At 39.4% G+C, this 24550-nt stretch overlaps 1 protein-coding gene across 1 annotated transcript in view; it reads right to left on the reverse strand.

The window, feature by feature from the left end:
* The window catches only part of cpne5b (copine Vb), a 118773-nt gene that overhangs the window by 11591 nt on the left and 82632 nt on the right, over positions 1 to 24550 (reverse strand). The window contains exons 8-17 of the mRNA XM_087178605.1: positions 20754 to 20857; positions 19291 to 19395; positions 10138 to 10179; positions 9805 to 9880; positions 8081 to 8134; positions 7226 to 7287; positions 4432 to 4478; positions 2564 to 2745; positions 2137 to 2264; positions 638 to 740 (exon numbers count right to left, since the gene is read on the reverse strand). Coding sequence (XP_087034731.1) covers positions 638 to 740; positions 2137 to 2264; positions 2564 to 2745; positions 4432 to 4478; positions 7226 to 7287; positions 8081 to 8134; positions 9805 to 9880; positions 10138 to 10179; positions 19291 to 19395; positions 20754 to 20857 — 903 coding nt within the window. The remainder of the gene's footprint in view (positions 1 to 637; positions 741 to 2136; positions 2265 to 2563; positions 2746 to 4431; positions 4479 to 7225; positions 7288 to 8080; positions 8135 to 9804; positions 9881 to 10137; positions 10180 to 19290; positions 19396 to 20753; positions 20858 to 24550) is intronic.

Raw genomic sequence — 24550 nt, forward strand, 5'->3', positions numbered from 1 at the left:
ATTTTTCCCCTGTAGGTTGAATTGTTATTTTTACTCAGTAACGGATAGGATTTATAAAGTAACTAAGTACAATACTTGAGTAAAAACGTACTCAAGTAAAATACAAAATACCGATTTTAAATTGTACTTAAAAAATACAAAATACACAAAAAAAGTATTCAATACAGTAACGTGAGTAAATGTATTTTGTTTCCACCTCTGACTAGTTATATCTCATTTGTTTAATGTGTACAAAAACTGAAGGGTAAAAATGATAGACTGTGGTTTAAAGTGCGATTATCTGATGGACTGTTTCTTGGTTGGGAGCAGGAACTTTCTAAATCTTCTCGTCACATTAAGGTTGCCATGGAACCAGCAGAGATTTTGCTTCCTCTGGACAGAACCAAGAAAACAACTCTTCTCAGTGTTTATGCTAGGCTAGTTTTATATTTATCCTAAATATAGAGCAAAATCAATCTTCTCATCCAAAACCTTGGCAAAAAAAAGCAAATGAGCTTACCCCAAAACATCACACTGTTGCTTCAAACCTTCTTTTCAAAGCACCGTTCACTTCAATGGTATTTCCTTCCAACTGGACACATCTGGCCTTATATAACTGCAGCAAAGCACATTGCCTCCCCCCCTTTCCCATTCTTACATTTACAATGGCCTCTTTGGTCTGGGCCATGTCGGATATGACACCGTCTGTGATGATGAGGAGCACAAAGTACTGAGAGCCGTCCTGCACTGCTGCTGCATACCTACATGCACAAACACACGCATACAGACATGAAATAAAAAGGTGCTTTTTCATCTCTTTAATACAAAAACAAATCTAAAATCTAAACATTGATGTAGAAAATAAATCCGCGGGGATACATGCCTTATCATGCGCTCTTACAACATGAAAATTAAATACAAATGTTCTTTGTCACTGCTGTACTTCAGATAAAACTCATTAAAATGCCTCATGATTGATCGGCCCAAACAATCAAGTTTAAAACAAAGCTGGTTTACACTGTTTGATTCACAGATTAACACCTTTTGTTGAAATCTCTTCCCACTTGACTTGACCTATTCAGATGCTAAATACTAATGATGGTTGTGTGTTCTCACAGCGAGGACTCCCTGCCGTAATTTGAAAAGTGTGACTCCATTTTATCACTGTGACATTTTTAATTACAGTAGAGCACTGGTGTAATCAGATGGAGAATTGTTTGGCTGCGGCTCAACAAATGAGACGGTGAGGGAAGCACTGACAGTGAGTGGTGGGGGCGGGCGTCGTAGGGCACAAGAATCCACTCAGATCATGTCACAGTTTGTATACTTTCCTGTGTTGTTAACTGCGAGTGATATGTCAGTATATGTTAATGGCCATAGGCCCATTTGTCATTTGTTCCATCAGCTAAATCTGCCACTCTGCTGATGGCTGTCAGCTGATCTAAATTCATATTCAAGCATGTCACATCCTGTTTATTGTGTCTGGCAGGAAAGATATTGTCCGTGTACCGGGTCAGAAAAGCAGTGGCACAAGAAATCAAAGCCAAATAAGGCCAGCAGTAAAAGATGTATCTGGTTCTTTATCCTTGATAACTTTAATCTTATAGAAGATCAGTGATAAATGCATTCCGTATGTAAACAAAAACTGATTCTTTCTGAATTGTTGATCAATTTGTATCATTGTCTGCAGGTCTTTGCTGATTTTTCCTGTATATAAACACTTCCGAGAATAAATTTGTGAGGATTTTGTTGGTTCACTGGTTCACTGTTTTTATCATTGTGTTTTTGGTGTTTAACAGAAATAATATACTGTATAAATCATAATGAAAGAACCACAAGCAGAAAAAGTTATGACATGAGGAAAAGCCACAGGGATGAAATGAAAATAAGCAGACGAGAGGATCATAAATAAGGAATCCAAAAGTTATAAAAGCAGCGAAGACTCGAAATGTTTTATTATTATGTGTTTGATATTGATAAACTTGACAAATTGAAGTGGATTCTTGGTTTATGTGGAAGAAAGCAAAGGTGAAAATAAATTATACAGATCAGTAATAAAAAAAAAAAAAAAAAAATCTGCTTTTATATTCTAATTGCTTTGCCACTTTAATGGGAGCAAAAAATTAGACCCCATACAGCATTGCATTGCTCTCTCACCTGGCCACATGGTTCACCACAGGAGCGAAGTTAGTTGGCCCGTAGAGCTGCACTGTCTTCAGACTTTGGTGGTACGCCTCTAAGATGCCTTCTATACCATTGCAGTATGGATTTTCCATGTTTCCATTCTAGAGAGGAGAAAAACAGTGCAGAGGGAAAATCAATTTCATGGTCTGGGTCAAAACATTTATCAACCAAAGAAGCAGCAAGATCTTAATCAAAGTACACTGGTTTAATCAGACATCATTTACTTGTTTCATATTACCAGGTCATGCACAAAATCCATTAATTAGAATGAGCACATTAAATTAGTAAGAAATTCCAGTGGTGTGATTTTGGTAGTCGGAAATAAAAATCATAAAGTAGCCTCAATAAAAATCCACTAAACAGATTAATCAAAGTTGAAATGGGGTGAGGTTGACTTCACCAGGGGGAATTCATGTGACACCCGTCCATCAGGGGGCAGTTTGGCCCCAAAGCCCAGAGCGGGGAACATCTTGTCACTGTCGTAGTCCTGAATGATTTCCCCGACAGCCTTCAGGGCCATGGCGTAGGCGTTCAGCTGGTATGGGTTCATGTAGTGTAGCGAAGTGGACTGAGAGGGGTTACCTGTTGACCGATCGATCAATCATCAGGTCATTATGGTGCAGGAGGTACAACGACAAAGACTTTGACAATGTCAATGTGCACATTCTCTGCAATGACATGACATCCAACAAGAATTTCTTATTTGCTGCAGCCGCTGATCACAATTAACATGATTCCTGTCAGGCGGAACTGTCATGTTCAGTCCTCAGACATGATGAATCATAACATTTAATTCAGTGGTTTGTAACACAACAGCAACAAAACAGTGGGAGGAAGGTTACTGTGAGAAATGAGCGCCTCGAAATGACAAATTAAGTGGAGCATAGAAAGCTCATTGATATCTGTAACACATGTAATAACACATGATCAGGGTTATTACACAATATCAACTGCCCATATGTGAGATTGTGGATGTGTTTCAGAAAATGTGACATGTGCTCAGCATTTGATTACCTGTACCTGTTACCTGATAGCAGAAACCCTGCTGTTTGCCTGGTCCGGCCGTGTTCTCACAAGATGCAATACAAGTGATCTTATCTGGAGTCCAGAGTGTAACAGCAAATGGTATATCACTTTGACCGACACCAAAATCTCCAAACAGAATGGAGAAATTGACTGTTTGCTAAACCCCACCCAGTTGGCACTACATCTGTCAAACCTTCCATTATAGTACATTTCATATAGTTTGTCATAATGGTGTCAGATTTACTACTTAATATTAATAGTAATTTTTCAAACAATGGATTTGTCATTTCACACAGAGGTAGACAAAAGCAGGTTTGCCAGCGACCATCGATATTGCAGGCTGACATTAGCTCCATGAGTTGGTTGAAAAAGTTGAATTGTTTCAAAACAAAAACCCTAATACAGTACTAAAAGAAAGCTAAAGGAACATTTGCATGAAAAATATAAAAATAGCATTCTCACCTAATAATAAATGAATTTAATAAATAATAAATCAACCAATTGGTACACAGCTATAAATCAACCAATCAGAATAAGGTTACAAATCACCTACAAATCACCTTTAAACTAAATAACTCACAGCAAAACTGTCAGTAGGAAATGTGTCATCTTCCTACAAATACCGAGAAAATAACAGTAATTTAACACAATGCGCACACGACTCAAGCTCTCCTCCGGTGACTGATCCTGCGGCCTACCTTGTCCAAACAGCTTGTCAATCACTCCAGACCCAGCATGTCAATCAAACAGGAACACCCCCAAAAATATAAAACTGATTACCTCCACCAAGGAGGTTATGTTTTCACCCATGTGTGTTTGTTTGTTGTTCAGCAGAAGTATTCAAAAAGTACTGAACCGATTTGCACCTAACTTGATGGAGGGATGGGGCATAGGTCAGGGAGGACGCCATTTATCTTCGGGACAGATCCAGATCATTTACTATGAATTTGAGTTAGTTTCTTTGAAGTCTGGTGTAGTTTGAAATTAGCCTTGGCAGAGGTCTGCACTCTCGGAGTGCCTTTCTGGTTTAGAGTGTATTGACAGAGCATTTAGGAGGCACAGCTTTCCAGGAAAGGCTATTGTTTATAGGTGACAATGTGTGTACCACACTATCTGCTTGTGTGTGTGTTTCTGTGTGATTGATTCTGAAATCGGACATGCCACAGTCAAAGAGCACTACAATCCGTTCTTGCACCCCTCCATACACACACACACACACACTTTGCCGTTAGTATCACTCACCATTAGATGCTGTGAAATCGATGGCCACAGTGAAATTGATCTGAGTCCTAGAAGGGGGATGGAGAGGAGGACATGGAAAAACATCAATGACAGAGAACAACCACCCATAACAACATGCCAGGCCTCATTAAATTCCAGCGGTCTCACACGTAGTCACATACACACACACACACACACACACACACACACACACACAAACACACACAGTGTCTGTAACAAAATATGACAAGATGATCCTTAAAATTGAGCAACATCACACACTAAAAATGGCAATTATTTCTTATGATGATATACAAAGAATTCAATATTTAATATCATTGCCTGCTTGTCTTCATCTGCATTAAGGCACAAAGTGCAGTTGCTCAGTTGTTAAATAACATTGAAGTCATTACACTTGCTGGTTTATCCGACTTTCACCTCCATGAGGAGGAGTAGCAGGAGGTGCTGAAAAGCCTGAGCTTGGTAACGAGCAATTAGTCTGATGGAGCACTTAAGAGCAAATCATAATCCAATTTTCCCTGCTGATGAAGCACTCCCCTCTTCTTGCTAATTTTGCTAATTTACGACAATGAGACGAGGCCTTCAGGGGCCAAATGACAGCCTTTCGTTATCTATGAGAACCACCAGAGAGGAAGACTGAAGAGTGATAAATAAAATGAATGAGTTAAAGATTCACATTAACCTTTCAGTTTTGGGTGGGGACGGAGAATATGCCACAGCATGAACTTGCTAACCTTTGCATTAATTAAACCTGATTTTATTAATTCATGAAGAGTCTGGAATGTATAACTATCTCTGTATGGGGAGGCAGGTTTGAAAACTGTACATGTACTGCATCAGGAAATGACGAAAAAATGATTTTTTGTTATATTTCTCCACGATTATTTTTTGCCGAGAATTTGGTTTTTAGGTGTGGATTCCCCACCCACACTTTGTGTGGATCAGTACTAGAAAAAGCTGAGAGATATTTGTCAGACTCACTCTTTTAAACCCTTGTAAATTGAGGCAGTCTTTGTTTGGCATGGTTTTTCCTACTTTCTAGCACAGCAGTTATTATACTTCTTTTGTCGGCAAAACCAACTTTTTCAGCAATTTCACTAAAATTTCTTTGGGCCGAACAGAATATTCTCAACTTTTTCCTATTTTAGCTTTTCCCTTTTATAACACCACTTCAGCCTAATTCAAATAGGGTGGCAAAAGGTAATGGTCAAATTATTAACCAGATATAAGGGCACTGAACCATAATCATTGTAGAGAGATGGCCCCTATCATTATGTTTCAAGCATATCTTGTCCTCTAAGTCCTCGCTCCCGAACTGTCCCAGTGCTGCAGACTGAGAGTGAGAAAAATCAACACTCTGACTGTCTGCCTGACTACTTTTCATTTTTACCTCAATGCAGACTAAGGTGAAATGCTTTTGAGCAATTTGAACTGCCAAATTATCATTGTCCTCTTATAGATTATAGTGGTTGTATGAAAGCTGCCAGAGATCACTTTTCATCATGATGAAAGCTGTAATACCAAATATTACAGAAAAGTGCTTTAACAACTAGCATAGAAATGATTTTTTACATGTGGCGTTTCACCTTTTTCACGCAGCAAACAGCTTAGACAGTTTATGTGACAGACTTCTTTAACTTTCATCCATCCTCCACATTTGCAAGAACCAGCTCTCTGATGTGTCATTCAGCAAGTACCGGACTAATGTTAGGGGGCAGGCTGATGAGGAGGATATTTCTGAAGTGGCAGCAGTAAACCTTAAAGTTATTATATCATAGATCAGCCAAAGCCAGGAACTTTCAATGAAACCTGTCACACCTGTCAGCCCTGCTACAGCCCAGAAAACCCCTGACAGCCTACCTGCTGTGATGGGACAGGGGACGTCAAAGCACCACCCAACTTTGCCTGAAAGGCACACCTGAGAAATACTTGATATTCACATGTCAACCTCCCGCTCTTAAACTAAACCGAGGTCAGAAGGCTGATTCCCTCTTTGAAGACAGTTCAGTTTTAGCCCGCTCATTTAAAATATATTTGGCGTTTTAATGCTACAGACGGCTTCTACTATGAACTTTTACATCAGTTTAACAACGCTGCAACGGAGCACTGTTCTTGTGGTGCCATTACATTGAAGATAACAGGATAGAAATATATGCATTTTAATACAAGTTTTAACCACCAACATATTGATGACTTTCTATCATAGTTTTGCATGTGTCATTAATCCTTTAAAGAATGATTTCCTTTTTTACAACTTCAGTTATTTTCAGTACTTCTGACCACCATTGCTTTTGTGCTTTTGTACTGCAATATTTTTGTTGTTGCTGAAATTGCTAGGTGTTAGGTGAAAGTGTTCGCATGTAATGACAAACACATGGACAATTAACACCTAACGTTTTAGTGTTTTTCAGCTCGTTGTTTTGGTTTTATGGCCTGCAACTTAACTTCAAAATTGATTGAGTTTTTCCAGCTCTCATCACTATTGTTTCCAGATGCAGCAGGAATGTTGTAATAAACTCACTGTACTTTTAAAGTAGTATTTTAAATGATGACCTCATCCTGCACAGGTAGACATGAACATAAAATCAAACTAATAAAACTATCGCACATTATTTTATTCAAGCATTCCTGCCATTTTGCCCTGTTCAACCGCACATAATTTCTCCCCTTAACTGATCTGACCTCATCAAGCTGTTTCACCACAACATTTAGTTTGAACAGGATTGCGTCATATAGGGAAGTAAAGAGGCCATTAATGGTTTCTTTAAGTATGCCGACAGTCATTTCCACTCACCCTCCTTTGATGTAATCTAAGAATGTGAACTCTGACTCCACTGAGAACGAGAGCAGGGTCACCTGAAATTAAAGACAAGGAGAGATTTGATTAAACACAGTGGCCCTGTTGTTTTCCTCTCAAATCCCCCGAAAAAACTTCACATCTCCACTGGGTTCAGCACTTGACGCCTCTCTCTGTAAAAAGATGTGAGGCAGCTGCTTTCTGATGATCGATTCATTCACATCGCCAGAGGACAAATTTGAAGAGAGGATAAGACACATTTGTATGCATTACTTGCACATGCCCACACTGCTGGGTAAGTTGTGTGAAAATATGTGTCTCAATTGGTTTTCGGTGTCGCCCACTATGATCTCTCAGATCTTATGTCCTTCAAGTTCTGCAGCACCTTCATCCTTCATTTTGTCCCACTTACATACTTTACTGCTTCCAGTTTTCTTTACTAACTACATCTCTGTACAATTCCTCTCAAAACCCAAAGTATACAGCTTCCATCACCACTTACAGTACCGTATAGTGTAGTATACAACAGTGCGTGCACAGGTAGTGCATATACACACAGCAACCACTAATAAATACAATCTTGTCTTGTAGCTGAATCTGAAAACTACTAAATCAACAAAGCTTCTTTTTTGTTTTTTACCAAACTGTATAATTAAGTGGTGTGTGATATGTGAATTAATGAGGAAATCTGTTTCTTTTCCTTTCAGAACAAAGTACAGATTGGCATCTTCTTCCAAGGAGCCAAGACTTGCATGATAATTAAAGAAGGAATCATTTATCAGAAGGGAACTAGGTGTGGAGCAGAGAAGAGGCACAGTGCCAGTCCTGATTAGCTGCTGGAGCCATACTCACTGTTCCGGAGTTGACATATTTCTTTTTCTTCATTTTCTTCTTGGTATTAATAACCTAAAACATAAACAAGGGGCACATGTAATCTAGAATCAGTGCAAAATATCTTTAATGCTTTGGTTTTAGGCATATGTTTACAGTTCATTTTATGCTTTATATACAACCGCCGAACCTTTCCAACCAAATATTACATTTGTAGCCCATAATTGTAGGACTCCCTGTACTGTTTTGCTTGCAGGATTTGGCTGGTAACGATGTATTTTTACATGTGTTAAAACTGAATTTCCTTGACTTATCTCACTGCTTTTTACACACATGCAAACCCTGTACTTTATATAATTCCTTTCCAACTGGGTGCAACAAATGTAATGAAAGGGGTGTATGTGGGCGGTATGAGAAGTACATGCCATCAAGCAGATGTATGTAATTTGTGGGTTTGTGGGTTTGTATGCAATTAATGGGAAAAAAAATATCAAGAAAAGAAATTGAAAAAGGATGTGTGCTCACGAAGGAACAGATGGGTATTATGGGAAAGTGTAGCTCATGTAAGATTTATAAACACATAATATGGAAACTTTCTTCAATCACTGTATTAAACTGAAGAAGTTTGGAAATTCAAACATGAATCTCAGGCTACAAAGAATCGATGGGTGAGGCAGGCTTAAGGTGCACGACTTATATTTACTTCCCCGGTATTGTATCGGCTCCAGAACAAGAGAGAAATGTCAATTTGGAGACCAAAGACGTCTCAGCTCATTACCTTGATTCTCTATGGCTGCTGGGCATGAAAGTGACAGCCCCTAATTTAACATGGAGGGATGGCAATTTGTCTGACACACTGAACAATCTGCTGATGCAAAAACTAAAGGGCCTTTCAGTCTCACTGGGAGGTAGAGAGGAATCAAGAGTAGCATATAATGGAGCTGACATCCAAAAGACAGGTATTTGTCTTTCAGCTGAAGGCCACCAAACCACAGGGGCATGAAAGTATTGACATGTCCTCCTTTTTGCTAATATTTTGACTTTCAACTGGATTTATTTTCAGTTGTGACCAGAGCACTCTGTTACATTCCCTCATAGATTTACAAAATAAATTCTTCTGGACAAATTAAATAGTGATTTCGATAAATAATAAATAAATTTTCAAACCTTGCCAGTCAACCTTGGAATCTAGGGTGAGACATTTAAAGGAGTTGTGTTTGTAATTTGCATACAGAGCCGTATTGTATGCTATTAAGAGACACAGTAAGCTATCCCATGAGAAGTATTGAGAAATAGCTATGATCGTTCTAAATCCCTGGATTGTTCTGCTATTAATCCTGTTTCACGCTGCTGCTAATAGCTCCATTTCTATGTGTGGCAGCATCCAGGTGATTGCAGAAGCAAAATAAATCTTGGATTTTGAAAAGAAAAACGAGGAAGAAGAAATAGCTGCTCGGGGGAAGGTGGTCGAGGCATTCCTGACACTGCGCTATACGAATGCCCTTTTAAAAACTGAATTAGGAATGTATGGAAAAACTTATTTTGTAACTGTTGGACAAATGCATTTATTTGCTGCAGGGGCCGGAGGTACATATGGACAGGAATTTGCTAGAGTAATGGGAAACAGTGCAACAGTGATGTCAGAGATAGAAATGTCACTTGTGTCAGAAATGGGATCCAAGACATCCAGATCTCAGGAGCCAACAGACACGGTTTTCAACTGGGAAAACGTTGGAATTACTCACCTCGTATACATTGAACTGGCTCTGCCCTCGAGCTAGCTCTCGGTAGCTGGTCGTAAAATCCCCAATGAAGTCATGGCTGCCATAAGGAATAAAGGCGGAGAAACACCAGTGAGTACATAAAATATCAGGTGTAAATAACAGGACAAGATTGAAATTCGTGACAGGAAATCATGCCTTTTTTTTGGGTGAATGTTTATGAAAAAGTTTTGCCTTTAACTCAAGTTACTTTTGAGTTAAATGTAGCTCTTGAATTGCATTTCAAATTGTATCTTAACCATTCCTCAACTGTATTCCTCAATATCAGTGGTGCCACGCTTTGGCAGTCACACTCACCTGCCATCCCTATCCCAGTCATACACCTCCACCTTGATTGTTCTGGAAATAAAACACACCAACCACAGTCGGGTTAAATTTTAAAGGAGCATGCTTGGCAAACAATCTTCCTTCAGTTTTCAATGTTTGCTGTGTTTACCACGACCTAACTTAATCACTGCAGTATTTCAGTGATCTAACTTTTAAATTAGAAGAAATGGAAAACTCCTCAGGGTGCTTTTTAAACATTCTGCAAAATTGATTAACACAGTATCTGCAAAAACGGTACATGTAGAGTGTCTTAAAAGAAAGGATTACTTTTGGGAAAAAATGACACCTGTACCTTTTGAACCACATCGCCAACACGTAACTGTCAGATGATTTTGGGAATGTCTGAACAGGAGCTATAGTGTCTTCACTGTGCAGAAAAAATAACTTCTCAGCAACAACTTCATTAGCGTCACTCAGGCTTTTGTAATTAACAAGGACAGGAGACAGAAACAACAGGTGTGTACTGCTGTTTCATGTCAGCTGCTAAAGCGTTGGAGTTTTCCCAGCTAAAGAGACAAGGCTCATCACATGAGCCCTACAGGGAAAAAGTATCACGTTTTCCTGTATTAATGACTGGCTGACTGGATGAGACTGTATCTTAATCAAAATCAAAATCACAACAAAAAAAATCTATTGATATTATTTCACTTAAAAGCAGAAAATACGTGTTTTGAAATAGTGCTAAGGGAACCCCAAAATCTATTAAAATTGATGTCACTTTGTTTTAAACGTGGGATACAACAAAGTTGCATTGTGCAAGAGAAAAAGTCAACTTGCATAAAGTACTCCCTCCCGCTTGAAAACTGCAGCACATGTTAACTTCCAACATTTAAAAGAAACATCAGAAAAAAAAAGACACACTGACGACATTTTACACAAATGCAGCAGAAACAACGTCCCTGCAGAGTGAAGAGAGAGAGAGAAAAAAAAGAAAGTTTTTGGCACTTTCATTCCTGAGTCACATTGATCTCACCCCCATGTCTCCCCTCTCTCCCCCACTTCGTCTTACACAAGAACTGACACCAGCCCAGATCCAAAGAAAATAAAAGCAAGCGGCACATCAGAGACTCTTTTCTGTCACTGAGGAATTGAAAGATGCCTGAAATAAGCCCAACTTCCTCGCTGCCACCTGGCCCCTGTCGTTCCTTGGTGACAGTTTGTTCTTTTGAGGTTATCTTCAAGGCTGTGAGCGAGAGAAAATGTGCCTGTCACCTAGGTGGTAGAAACATGATGCGTCTCATCCAGCATGGCAAAATAAAGGGAATGGGTGGAGTTAAGACAGATGGAGAAAGAGATAGCAGAATAAAAGGAGGAAAAGTCAGAGAGAAGATTCAGCCGTCCTTTCCCTCCTTGAACTCTCAGAACAATATACACTCCAAAACTAATCTGCCACAGATATCTTCAGCTACTATTCAGAGGCACCTTTAATGAACATGACTCATCTTCAGTAATGGAGGCGCATATAATTTAGGGGAAAAAGGAGACTGCATTTGACACTGAACAATCCTTCAGCTCCAATTACACAGATCTGGCTGTGATCTTTTGCCAGGCACCAAAATAAACTGTGTTTGAGTAAGGCTACCATGTTAATGAGGAGAATTGGTTCTTGTGATGTTTTTAATGAATTATCACCATTAAAATATATACCTTAAAGGTGTAATGCGTAAGATCTGGCCATAATTTTAGTTTAAAATGTTCAAAAAAACAACAACACTATCAATAGTATGTGAAAGAGCCACAGTGATGATGTCATGACCAAGACCTTCCTCTACTGTATTTCAGAGATATCTACTGAAATGAGCCTGCTAACCAGTTAGCTGCATCCCGGGCCTTGTTGTAATACCACTTTATTACACTAGATGCTGTGTGAGTCAGTGTAGCGTACAGTCTGCTCTCAGTCCCACAAAGAATAAGAGCTTCCTCCAGAGCTTGAAGTTACACTACAGCTCCCGACAAAAAAACCTCCCAACTAACATCACAGAAACGCAGATTTGGCTGAAGTGCCTAGGAAGCGATTTTTATCTCCATCCCGAAGGACCGCTCCAACAAGAAACCAGGTTCAACGGCAAAGAAAACACGAGATGCGGTTGGATGCCGAGCTCATAACTTTTCTTTTAGACTAACATTGCTACGTTGGTCTGTAGCAAAAAGTACCATCACTGCAAAAGAACAAACCGTACCAACAAACACTTCAACAGCGATTTAGTAGAACTTAACCTGTTCCTGCGGCTGTTGTCCAGATAGATGTGTCAATAACTTTTTTTTACAAGTAAGATAAAGAGACTCTTTGATCCAGAAACAGCAGGTTCAGGATCCGCTGCCTAATACTGTATTTATTTTAGCATATTCAAATCTATCCTTACTATTTATTATACACACACAACAGATCTAACATGCTTGAATATGAAGAACTTGTATGATCTAAACTAATTTTCTTATCACGTTTGTCTGTATCAGACAGTGATGGACCAGCACCTGCCTTTTCTTCTGCGTCTGGCCTCATCAACCATCAACAACCACATTACAGTAACACGTTGGAGCATTATCCCGCACATAACAGATATTTTCTATACTGTGATCTTTTGCACATCCTGCTCAGCATGAGCTTTGTCAACACTTTTGTACATAGTTTTTTTTCATTGTTTTATTTTTTCAATATGTGTATCTATGTATTTTTATCTTTTTGACTGTTGCAGTATTTTACCTTTTTATTGTTATTTCCTGTTCATATGTTTATTGTATACTGCACCAAACACAAAGCCAAATATCTTGTAAGTAAAAACCTACCTGGCAATAAACCTCATTCTCCCTTATCATGCAGTCTCCCCTTCATATTTTTATAGGTAAATAAAAACATACTGTTTGTATTACAAGTACTCATAATTTGTTTCTCTGCTATCAACAATTTTAATTATCAACAATAAATGCACATATAAATTATAAATAATAAGGAACATGGGGAAAACAACAATATGATTAACTGGACAGGGGCGAAGAGGTGAAATGCTGCCCCCTATGGATATGGAGCAAATAGCACAATCTTACACATTACACCTTTACACCATTACAGAGGTGCCACCTACAGAGAGGAAAACACAATATATAGGAGCTGTGACGGATTAAAGATTGAAAGTATTTTAAATTTGCCCACACGTCAAATGTTGAGCAGAACACAACAACTTGGAAGCACCTTCCATTCTCCACTCCTCTAGCTTCACATTCACTCTTCTCCTTTACTTACTCATCTGGAACAGGGCCTTTGACGTATTGGATTTATGTTTTTTTTCCTTCTGTTACACTGCAAGTGTGCTTAGCTCTGCTGCCTGTTATCTGTTATTCTCTTCTCCTTCATTTCTCCTCGCTGCTTGTCGCCTCCTCTCCTATTACTTTCCCTACTTTGTCTTTCCCTTTTACTTTCCTCTGCTTTGCCAAAATGTAGTCTGCTGTCACCAGGGATTCAACTGGATCCTGTCACTTGAAGGACAGTCTGCCTAATCAAAGGGCCACCCTGACACCAGCCAACAAAGTTGGAAGGTGGTGGTGTTTAACAACAGGTCTGACTAAAACAGATAGCCTTTGGAGATGAATCAGATCTGGGAAGTATTGTTTCCCACAAGCAGCTCTTTTGACCGATTTTATGGTGAATTGCAGAGTCCAGTGTTAGTCTTTTTTACAGTGCAGCTGCTGCACATTGTAGTAGATGTTACAGTTGTGAAAAGCACATGTTTTAGAAAACAAACCAAGTGCTGTGTGAAACGGGCAATTCTGCATGATAGCTGTGCAATTTGATTCTGAGGACTCATCCCTAAATAGAAGAAGTGAGTTAAAGATTTCAACAAACAAGATATATATATATATATATACTGTATATATATATATATATAGGTTTGGACACATGTGCCAGTGTTTGTGAACAGTTCTTTACACCACACACAAAAATTAATATGCAACACCACACTGGCCTTAGAGAAGGTCTGTGAGTGTATAAATGGACAGGGCAGACTGTCGGCAAGTGAAGTGCACTGTGATGTAAGTATTTAAAAAAAGAACAAAATCAAGTTTTAAATTGATCTCACATTTAAAACCTATCAAAGTAAATGGCACTTTGTTCAAGCAGGAGGACTAGAGTGCAGCACTATTGTTCAACTGCCTACATAGCAGTCCTTATTTGTCTGGTTCAAGAGAGAAATGTCATGCAATCGGTGGAAAGTATGCATCATCTCTTTTAGCAGACACATTGCGTGTTCCTTTGTTACTTTAAGAGATGTCTGATGGGAGAAAAGCCGAGTCTTTAGTGCCCTTTGTTCAAGTAGCTAAAGTTTCTTCTTTTTCCCCTTTGGTGCATCAAAAGGGAAAAAAACATGTCCAAACTTAAACTTAAAAATCTCATTACAGTAAAATAAATCAACAGTAGCTCATCCACTGAAATACTTGTGCAACATAGTACTCTCAACAGACAGAGCCTCAACACCTTGAAATGAGAGAGTTAGTGCCAACACAGATAACGTGTAGTTGGAGCAACTAGCACCACCCTTCCATGTGGATACACCAGCAATAAATATGGGGATGTTTCCTACCCTAACCCTAACGCTGCACCTTGTGTGACTCCACCGTTACCATTCAAGGTCATCGTCCTGCACACGTCCCATTTCAAAAACTGAGACCTGACAGTTTGAGACAAAGAATCTAGAGAATTCACTGTTTCTTGGAGCTCATATGAAGCAAGACGTAAAGTAAGGAGACCAAACAGCTCTATTAGATTATCCATCCATGTTATGCGCATTTTCAATTTGCAAATAAACAAAACTGAATGCAAATTCTGAAAGGAAACACTAGAAATTTGGAAGTCGTAACATCACAAAGTTTTTACGCTTGGCTGAGGTGGAAACGTCGTATCATATCAATAAAAACAAAATGCAACCAAGTGAAATGGAAACAGACTGACCGAATAAATGATGAAGTATATGTGACTTAAATATCCACTGACGTTTCTGCTCAACTGGAGAGACTAAAACAGACAAAAAGATCACATCTGTGTGGAATGATGAGGAGACTGTAATATCCTCAAATTAACACACGAAACAAACATAAATGCTGTTTTTTTACTCATGTTTTCCACCGTTTGAGATATGACTGAAGGTCTTTCAGTTATGTAATCTTGTTGCACCCTCTTCTTCTGCAATTGTTTAATGGCACTGGATTGGAGAATAACTTATCTCGATGGAAAATGTGCATGATTTTCTGGAAATTTGGTCAAATTTGGATAGAAACTGAAGTTTGGTCGATTGCCTCCAGTGAGTTCTGGGCTGAACCCAAATGTCCAGACTTTCCCGCTTCCCCTGCAAGTGTCATGCACTCTAAATCTACAAAGTCCCTCATGTTGACTTCCAGGGAGACTTTGCTGAATAATTTGGGTTTGTTTGTTACAACCTGCAAAGTAAGACAGGCACCGGTTGGTTTTCATGAGGATCCTCAGTTGAGGGTTTAATGTGAATATAATATGAACATTAGCAGCGTTAGACATCACATGTAAAGGGAAAATTTTACCACACATACCAATCATATCCCTGATACGATGTATATAAACCAATATCCATAACATTAAGAACTGTTCAGAAAACTACTTAAAGGGTCTGACATTTCAAGAAAGCACCATGGAAACAATCAAAGTCTTAAGTCATGTCTCATAGTGCATTTTTTACTTTGGTGTTCAGCACCCACAGACTTGATGTGATCATGGTGAGCATGTCACAAGACGTATGACAGGAGTCTTTGAGGGCTCAGCCTGCACGTCTGGAGGGCGGACGTTTGGAGTCAGCCCTTGACAAGAGCTCTTTGGGTCCCACAGTGCAGCAAAAGGGCTAAAGAAAACAATCATCTCTCATAGTGGTCTCTATCTAATGCTGTGTTCAGTCATTGAGTTCAGGTCAGCCCGCACTGGCAGACTCTGTCATGACCAGCCCAGTTTCCTAGGTCATGTTTTCTTTATTTTTTCATTATTGCAGTATTTCCCGTCTTATTTTTGTTTCACTTACCTCTTCTCTTGTTTCAGATCTCCACTTCCTGCCATTGTGTATTTCCCACCACTTTGATTGTCTGCTCCACCCTGATTGGTTTACTTGTGTCTCATTGTTTTCCCCTTCCTTCAGTATTCCTGGTTTACTGTTCTTTGCTAGTTCCCTTTGACCTCAGCTTTGACTGATCTTTTTGTTTGCCTGCACCTCTGACTCCCTATTTTGAAAGGAAAGACATTGATTTTCTTTTTTTTTGTAACCTTGTGACAGGTGCTTGACTCATACTATTGAATCTTTTTCCTTGTGGTTTACCAGTTGTTACAGACTCTAATCAAGGCAATAGTGGTTGAGCACTTCTTTTAATCAACAAACTGAAAGTGTTCCCTGTTTCATTATAAACTTTTAATACATGTAATGGAAATTAGTGTGAAATGATTCAGCTAATTTTTTTATGGGCACTACATTAGCACTTTCAAAATCACTGGAAGCTTTAATTCCCTTGATGGATGTAAACAGTAATTATATAGATCAAAAGCATTGACAGCCCTAAGAGCTGTGTTTGTTGCATGATGATAATTTACCATCACAGAGGTTTGAAAAAAATAATTTATTAGTGGGAAGAACTATATAATTAACAAGACAGACGGACCTTCCCACTCCCACCTCATAGAAATATGGACACAAAAAACAAGCAAACACTGACACACAAAGTTTACTCCTCACCCACGCACCAGTATATAACCTGTTTATAGCGCTGTCTTGGTGATATTTCAAGTCTTGCAGCATTTTAGGCTGTTTCAGCTTGTGGCTTGTCACATTTCATTATACTCCCCCCCCCCACTCTCTCGCTCTTGCTTTGTGTGTGCGCATTTTTGCATGGCACAGGCTCATTTTGGGAATGCCTTTGATGCCCAGCTCAGTCCCTTGTGTATGATTGGCTCTGACAGGGTAGTGACCCCTTCTTGGGCTCATGTGTGATCGTCTGGGTCACACAGTTTCACCTCATATTTCCCAAGTATCAAAACACTTCTCGAGGCAACCCCATCAGTAGCTCCATCCCTATCCGTCTATCTGTCTGTCTGTCTGTTTGGGATCGATCTCAGTTTTCTCAACACACACACACACACACACACACACACACACACACACATACACACACACACACACACCAGGTACTCTTCATTCTTACTACTTTGAGTCCACACAAACAACACAGGATAGACGTCTTTGAGAGAGAGAGAGAGAACAAAAAAAGGAGAGACAGAAAATGATACAGTATGTCACATGAAATATTTTCTCCAACAAAAGAAATCTGTCTGTCACTCCTTTTTCATCTTCCCTCACAGCTCCTTCATGATTTGTCCTGTTTTTCCAGCACTGTCTTTTAAATTAGAGGCAGGCAGATAAACTGGGAGAAAAATTCATTCCCATCCACTCTGACACAACATGTCTACATTAATCACGGGCCCGCTGAGAAGAGCAACCTGTTATTATTTTAGATATTAAGCATATACTCCTGTGTTTATATGGCCAGAGGGCAAAAACAAAGCGTAATAAACAAATCAAATTAGTAGTCAAAATATTTTTTTAATTATGCATTCACACATTGATTTACTATTTATCGTATCATTTTTTAAATATTGTTTTGTTTTTGGTTGCATCAACTGATAATAAATAATGAAATACCTTTATGAGTTGGTTGAAAATGCTAATGTCTCTGGCTGACTTTTTAATGTTCCCAGCTGAGCCATTGTAAGATGAAAAAGCTGTCTTGCACTTGACAGATACATATGCTAAAAGACTGAGGCTAAGGTGAGCAGGTCCCAGGCAGAAATTTAGCATCTTTAGCACTTACTCAGGTAGAAACTGAAATAAACCAGCAGTATTAATTCTCATATCGTAAGTGATAGTTAGTCCTAGTATCTTAAAGGGATAATTTGGGTTATTTGACCTGGGGTTTTATGAGGTAGTCATGCATAGTCAGTGTTTTTCGTGCAGTAGGTTCAGATCAGCCCGCTGCCAGTTACGGGGAGAGGAGAGGACCGAGCACCGGCACACCAGCAGAGCGATGTGTGGCTGTGCACAGGCCCAGCAGAAAAAATATGTTTTAGACACTTTTTTAAAGAATGCCCACTGAAACAATCCAATTTCAACTGAAACTTAATTTAAAATATTTTCAGCGGTTTATCTTCAAAGCAGCACTTTCCTTTGGCACTACATTTTTTCAACCGCTGAATTACCGTATTCCTACACACAAGCGCACCTATGGAGCGCATTGTATTGCGCCGCAGCCACAGCTCAACTGAGTGAATCACAAGGTGGCGTAATACATTGCTGGCCCTGTGCACAGCCACACATCGCTCTGCTCTGAAAATGAGTGTTATAATTTCCCACAGATCAAGGTGACATCTTCAGATGTCTTGTTTTTTCAGAAAACCAGTCCAGACATTGATTTGACTATAATGTGTGACAAAATCATCAAATCCTCATATTTGGGACTACAGCCCCATGGACATGGCTTTAACATATACAGAAAGTCTGCCTGGTTACGGTTGTTAAGGTATGATTAGACAACCATTGTATCTAAATTTAAGATAAATTTATACATTTATATCGCTCAGGGATTTTCTCTGAAGACAGACGTGTTGATAACAGGATCACCACAAGGAGTTCAGAAGAGATTAGAAGAAGCTTATTGTGCCAGACCTGTGCTGCTCTAGCAAAGATCAATACTGAGGGATGTCCTAAGCACACAGCTTTTTTTAAATAATGTGACAGTAGGAAAAAATTAGAGGCTTAACACTGCAGCATGCTGAACTGCTATTGATTTCTGCTGGTTAAACGCAATGACACTCAGGTTGTAGTAATGGCTGTCATCAGTACACTGTTTGTGAGTCAGAGCCATTAAGGCAGTCAATAGATTGAGCCAAAAGAAATCAATGAAGGCAGAGGATGTCAATGGAGCCAACATTGACTATTCAGAGTATGTATGTGTGTGTGTGATGGGGTGGAAAGAGAGGGGCTGTATGGAGTCAAGTGCAGCAGTGAAAGGATAAATAGCAGCTGTGGGGATCAGAAAGTGCGAACAACAGGGGGGGTTGCATTGTACCTGTCGTAGTCTCCGTTGCAGAGCGCTCGTACTGGGATGGTGAAAGGCTGCCACACTGGATTTAATGTGTTTTTCACCACCTCTGTTTTATGGCAGATAGTAAACCTAGAAGAGCAGGAGGACATTAAACAAAAGAGGCAGAGAAAGAAAATTGATTATTATTTGTAAATTATACAAACTGGGAACGAGAGAGATAAATATGCAGATGAAGGGAGGAGCGTGCGACCACGCAACTGAAGAGATGGAGGCAACAGGAGAGACGATGTCAAATCCTACAGTGACAGGAGAGATGCTTTAAACAGGGCTGTATCCAGCTTTGTTTGCAGCCTGGCCTGTATCCCAGCTGTATTGTGTTTTAGATCACAGAGAACAATTTAATATTTCACTGTGGTTTTAAAAATTTTTCCCTTGACCACAAGTGTGACAATGATATGCAAATGGGTTTCTCTGATATCTGAAATGTTTTGCAGAGCAGAGCCACATACCCAAAGCCTTGGATTACTTGTGCTCCAATAAGTGCCTCAAGCCTTTTAAAACCTTGTGAGTCCTTTATCCACACAACACTCTAATTTGTACCCCACTCTGGCATCAAGAAGATTCTTCTAGCACCTCTGTGGGGATCCATTTCCCATCCTGTTATGTATGAAAAAAAATACTGAGAAAAGCTGCAAGACGACTAACAAAGCACTTGCTAAAGCATTCCTAGCTAGATTGGGCTGACGCTGACGCAACTGGAGAGCCCCTTGGGAGGCTGAACAGCACTCTGGGAAAGCGTGAGGAGATGGGAGAGTGTTATGCATCCCTTATGTGAATTCCCTCAGAAACTGACAGTGTTTTTCCTGTTTTTCCTGTTGTTGGAAAATGCAGATAATGTTTTTCTTTTCTGCAGCTTTTATGCTTTTCACATTAATTGCCTGCCTTGCCTATTTGCTCTCCTGGAGTCATTTATGTAAGGCGTAATCATGGGAGTTTTGGTTGCGCTGTGAACAGGTCGCTTCCCTCTTGTGTATGCCTCAGTAACCACTGCAGCAGCTCTCCTCTCACACTGTATAGATTCTAGTTTCAAACAAAGCACTTGATGAAGCCTCTCTATACATATGTATATGTATATACTGTATGTATGTATGTATGTATGTATGTATGTATATATATATATACATATATATATATATATATATATATATATGTATTTGTGTGTGTGTGTGTGTGTGTGTGTGTGTGTGATGTTCTATTTGCTTTTGTTGTTGACTTTTTTATTGTTAGTGTAACCTTTTACAACAGTGTACTCTTTTACCATGGACAATGGAAATCTTTACTAGCACAAGATGCAGCAACTTTGGTGCTTTTAATAGAAATTACTCCACCTCTACATCCCAGTGGATTATGTGTGTCCCACAAAGTCTGCTTCCTCAAAAACCTGCTGCTTCATTCAAAACAAAACAAAAACTACATTAAGCACTCACGTTCCGTCCTCGTTGCTTCTGTAGAAGACCATGAAAGGATCTGACTTGCCAAAGAAGTCCTTCTTATCCAGCTTGTTGGCACAGAACTGCATAGTGGCGCTATCCTGCGGGGATGTATGGAGATGGAGGGAGAGGAATTAGAGATGGGTGTAGGTGGGGGAAGTGTATCACAACGTCTTCATAGATGGTATTATTTATGTGCCCTAATTCACTCTTCTTCCCCTACTTCTTCCCTCTCATCTCCACAGTTTACATTGGAACAGCAGATGGAGGCAGCTGTCTGTGCTTCACACAATAAGAGAATGAATACTGCATGCTGGAAATGCCTCTTTTCATTTCAAAGAAAGGAATACTGTAGCGTATGTTTGTACCTGTGCGTGTGTGTGTTTGTGTGTTAACCGCTAAATACATTTCTTGACATATTGTACTGTAAATATCAGGAATATACATGCTTTTTATATGATATTTTTTATTATATTAACGTTAGAGTAACATGTATATTGGAGAACATCATTCTGTTCAAGATAAGCATGTTTCCACTTTGATCCACTTACAACAACTCCTGCAATAATAGCCACACCAGCAAACTTGTGTGGGTGTAATGGTTATTACACATCAGAAAACCAATACACAAGACAGATGAGAATCATACAACTTTATTTTCTTATATTGTTACCCCTAACTGGGCAAAGAATGTAAAGTTTGGCCTGAGGCTGGTGCTAGAGAAATGAACATGTTATCACCAAAATTTAAAAAGTTTTATTTTCTGCACAGAGTATCACATACAAACTCACCTTGCCTGGCTCAACTCTACATTTTTAGACTTTTCTCACCTTTCGTTACTCTATCCTGTACTTTGTCAACCTCAACTACATTTCAACTCTACGTTGAGCATGGTAACATGTTAGCATTTTGTATGTTAGATTACCATTATGACCCAGTTATACTGAAAACCAAAACAACGAAGTAAAAGTGCTGCAGAACAAAGTGTTGAGTCACAGTGGGCTTGGCAGTACTAGCAACTCCATTGCTGTCAATCTAAATATCAAAACTTGCAGAGTATTCATAATTAAATTACACAGCATTTTAAATGAACATGAGTAGGAAACTTAATAAATGTTCTGTTCAGTTGGGTTCAGTGATTATTTCAACCTTTTTCATGTCAACATGTCACTTCAAAGCCGCCATGAGTCACCACCTAACTGCTGGAGATGAGTACAGTTAGTTTCAACAGGGGTGTAAAAATAGTAGGACTCGATGTTCTGTCCAGTACATCCTCACACACATACAAGAACAGATTGTGTACATGCACACACTCTACACAAATACACACAGACCAAAATGGAAAGTGCAGGTGTAGAAAGGAACCGAAGGCTTGCAGCATTATTTCATGAATCATATTATTGAAAATATCATAATTTACTTGAAAAATGCATTTTACCCATCTGTATGAGGACGTGGCTGTCTGTTGTTTCAGTCTGTGTTGTGTTTGAATGTCACCTGCTCGCATGCTCTCTATGAACTACTGGCAGTCAGCCTACAATACACTCTAGCTTTATCTATAAACACAGCCTAATTGTCCACCAGTAGTGCATGTGTTTGTGTGCGTGTGTGTGTTGTGCATTTGTGTGTGTGTGTGTGTTTTGCATGTGTGTGTATGTGTGGTGTGCATGTTCAAGTATGCAGGCATTGCAATCCCAAACCATAGAACTGTATCCACCCACCAGCAGCCCTGCTAACATTAGTGTCAGCTGCTTACCAAGTCTAATTCTAGCATGAGTAATGGTCATCAAACTAACTTCTTCTGATACCTGTCACAGCATCTGGGAAGCATCAGATACTTCGAGTGCATTTCAGCCTCAGAGAAACATCAAACATGAAGCACAGTTTCTGCTTTAGGCATTGTGCTTTTCTGATATGTTTTGAGGGCTGCTTTGCTTCTTGAATTAGCCAAATAACGTGATGATGCACTTAATGTGGTTCTCAATTTAGGAGCATGAATAGATCTTTCGTGCACCATTCAAGTTAAATTGCGTTATACACATAATTTCTGCCTCAAGTGTTATTAATAGGCAGAGAACTGCAAGATCAGTCCACCATTTTGTGAAAAATATCTTTCAGTAATTACTTCTAAATTTAGGCTGTCAAATGATTACTTTAATCGCAGAATTTCTGTTATTTTTAGTGTCAGAGCCCATTGTATTCTTAATTAAAACATTTTTACTTTTTGCATCAATAGCGTATTAAATCACAAATTTAATTATGATATGAAGACCGATACATTTTTTAACTCAGCGCAGCAACTGCTTGACACCGTTCAGCTTACCTACCAAATACAGTGCAAATGAGAGATCCTAAAAGAATATTTCACCAATTTAGTATTGCGCTGCTTTAACACAGGTAGACCCCTGATGGACAGTTTAAAAAAAATAATTCTTAAATTTGATGCAACAGAACCAGAGATTTGGTCTTTTTTATTCCATACATTGTTCTTCCTATGTAAACTCCAATGTAACTGAACACCTGACAGTGTGGGCGGAGATTTGGGTCTGTAAAGCTGGTAGAGGGCAATGTAGCCTTTAGCCGTTATGAGAGTCCCAAACCAAATCCAAATTTAAGTCCCTCCTTAGTCTTTTCACAACATTAGGGCAATAAAACATGACAATCATCTCTAAAGTCCATTAATTGTGTTTTCCTTTGAGAACAGTATGCTTTCTCTCTGTTCAGAAAAAGCCTGCTGCATGACCACATGAAATCAGATTTATAAAATTTGTCATATAACATCACACAGATTACTAAAGTATGAACAAAGGGACTGCAGTCGCAAACAGCAGCTTAAATCTTCGTATTTAATGACTAGAATCACATTCTGCTATTATCATTAGCTTGGCAACAATTAATCGGTTAACACAATTCTTTATGCACAGTGAAGTATCTTGAGAAAAATTTACTGTGTGTGTGAAGGTGACCTAAGGCTATTGTGGATATAAAAGATAAACTTACAAACACCATAAAAAAAGCTATATTATCTACCTCAAATAAATCAAAGACCAGCAGCAGATGCTGGGAGATTAATTATCACTGCAAACTCCTCCTCTGTAGTACACCCCCTCGCTCTAACAAATAAGCCTGATGGTGCATTTTTTCCACCAGTTGTTTATCATGAAATGTAGAGCTTTTACCAAACCCCGAATATAAATCACTTGTGTGCTGTTGAGACTTGTACTACTTGTTTACTATCACCCCTCCTTGCTCTTGGCTCTCCCTGTGTGGTGGCAGTGCAGGGAAGGGACCCGACTTATCTCTGGCATATGGGCTGTAGCTAATCTCTGGAACACAGTGGGTTCATTACAGTACATTCAGATGCTAAAACAGTAGATTGCTGTTGTTGTCAGAGCCCAAGGCTTTACACTGGGCAGCCAAAGTGCCACTAATGATAGCTTAATAGCTTTTTAATGTTGCAGCTTGCACCTCGTGTCTGGTTGCGTGCCGAGTGGCAAATCAGCAGAAGAATGTGCATGAGGTTGCAAGTGTGAAAGACTGCGTGTAAGAGTGAAAGCAGGAATGTTTCTGTGCACATATGCCGATACCCATTTTAATGCCTGTATGCATCTTGCCACTGTGTACTCTGTTTCTTTATCACACACAGCCAGGCAGTGTGCAGCACACACCTCCCCATGACAGACTCGTGAACAGATCCACTCCACTCCAGCTGTGGGAGGAACTTTATCTGTATTCCCGTCCTCACCCCGAGGATACATACACACCACTTGTCTGCCATTTGACACCCCCCCCCC

Source organism: Seriola lalandi, unplaced genomic scaffold, assembly GCF_002814215.2.
Source record: "Seriola lalandi dorsalis isolate HSWRI2012SDOR001 ecotype SW California unplaced genomic scaffold, Sedor1 jcf7180002054692, whole genome shotgun sequence".
Lineage (NCBI taxonomy): Eukaryota > Metazoa > Chordata > Actinopteri > Carangiformes > Carangidae > Seriola > Seriola lalandi.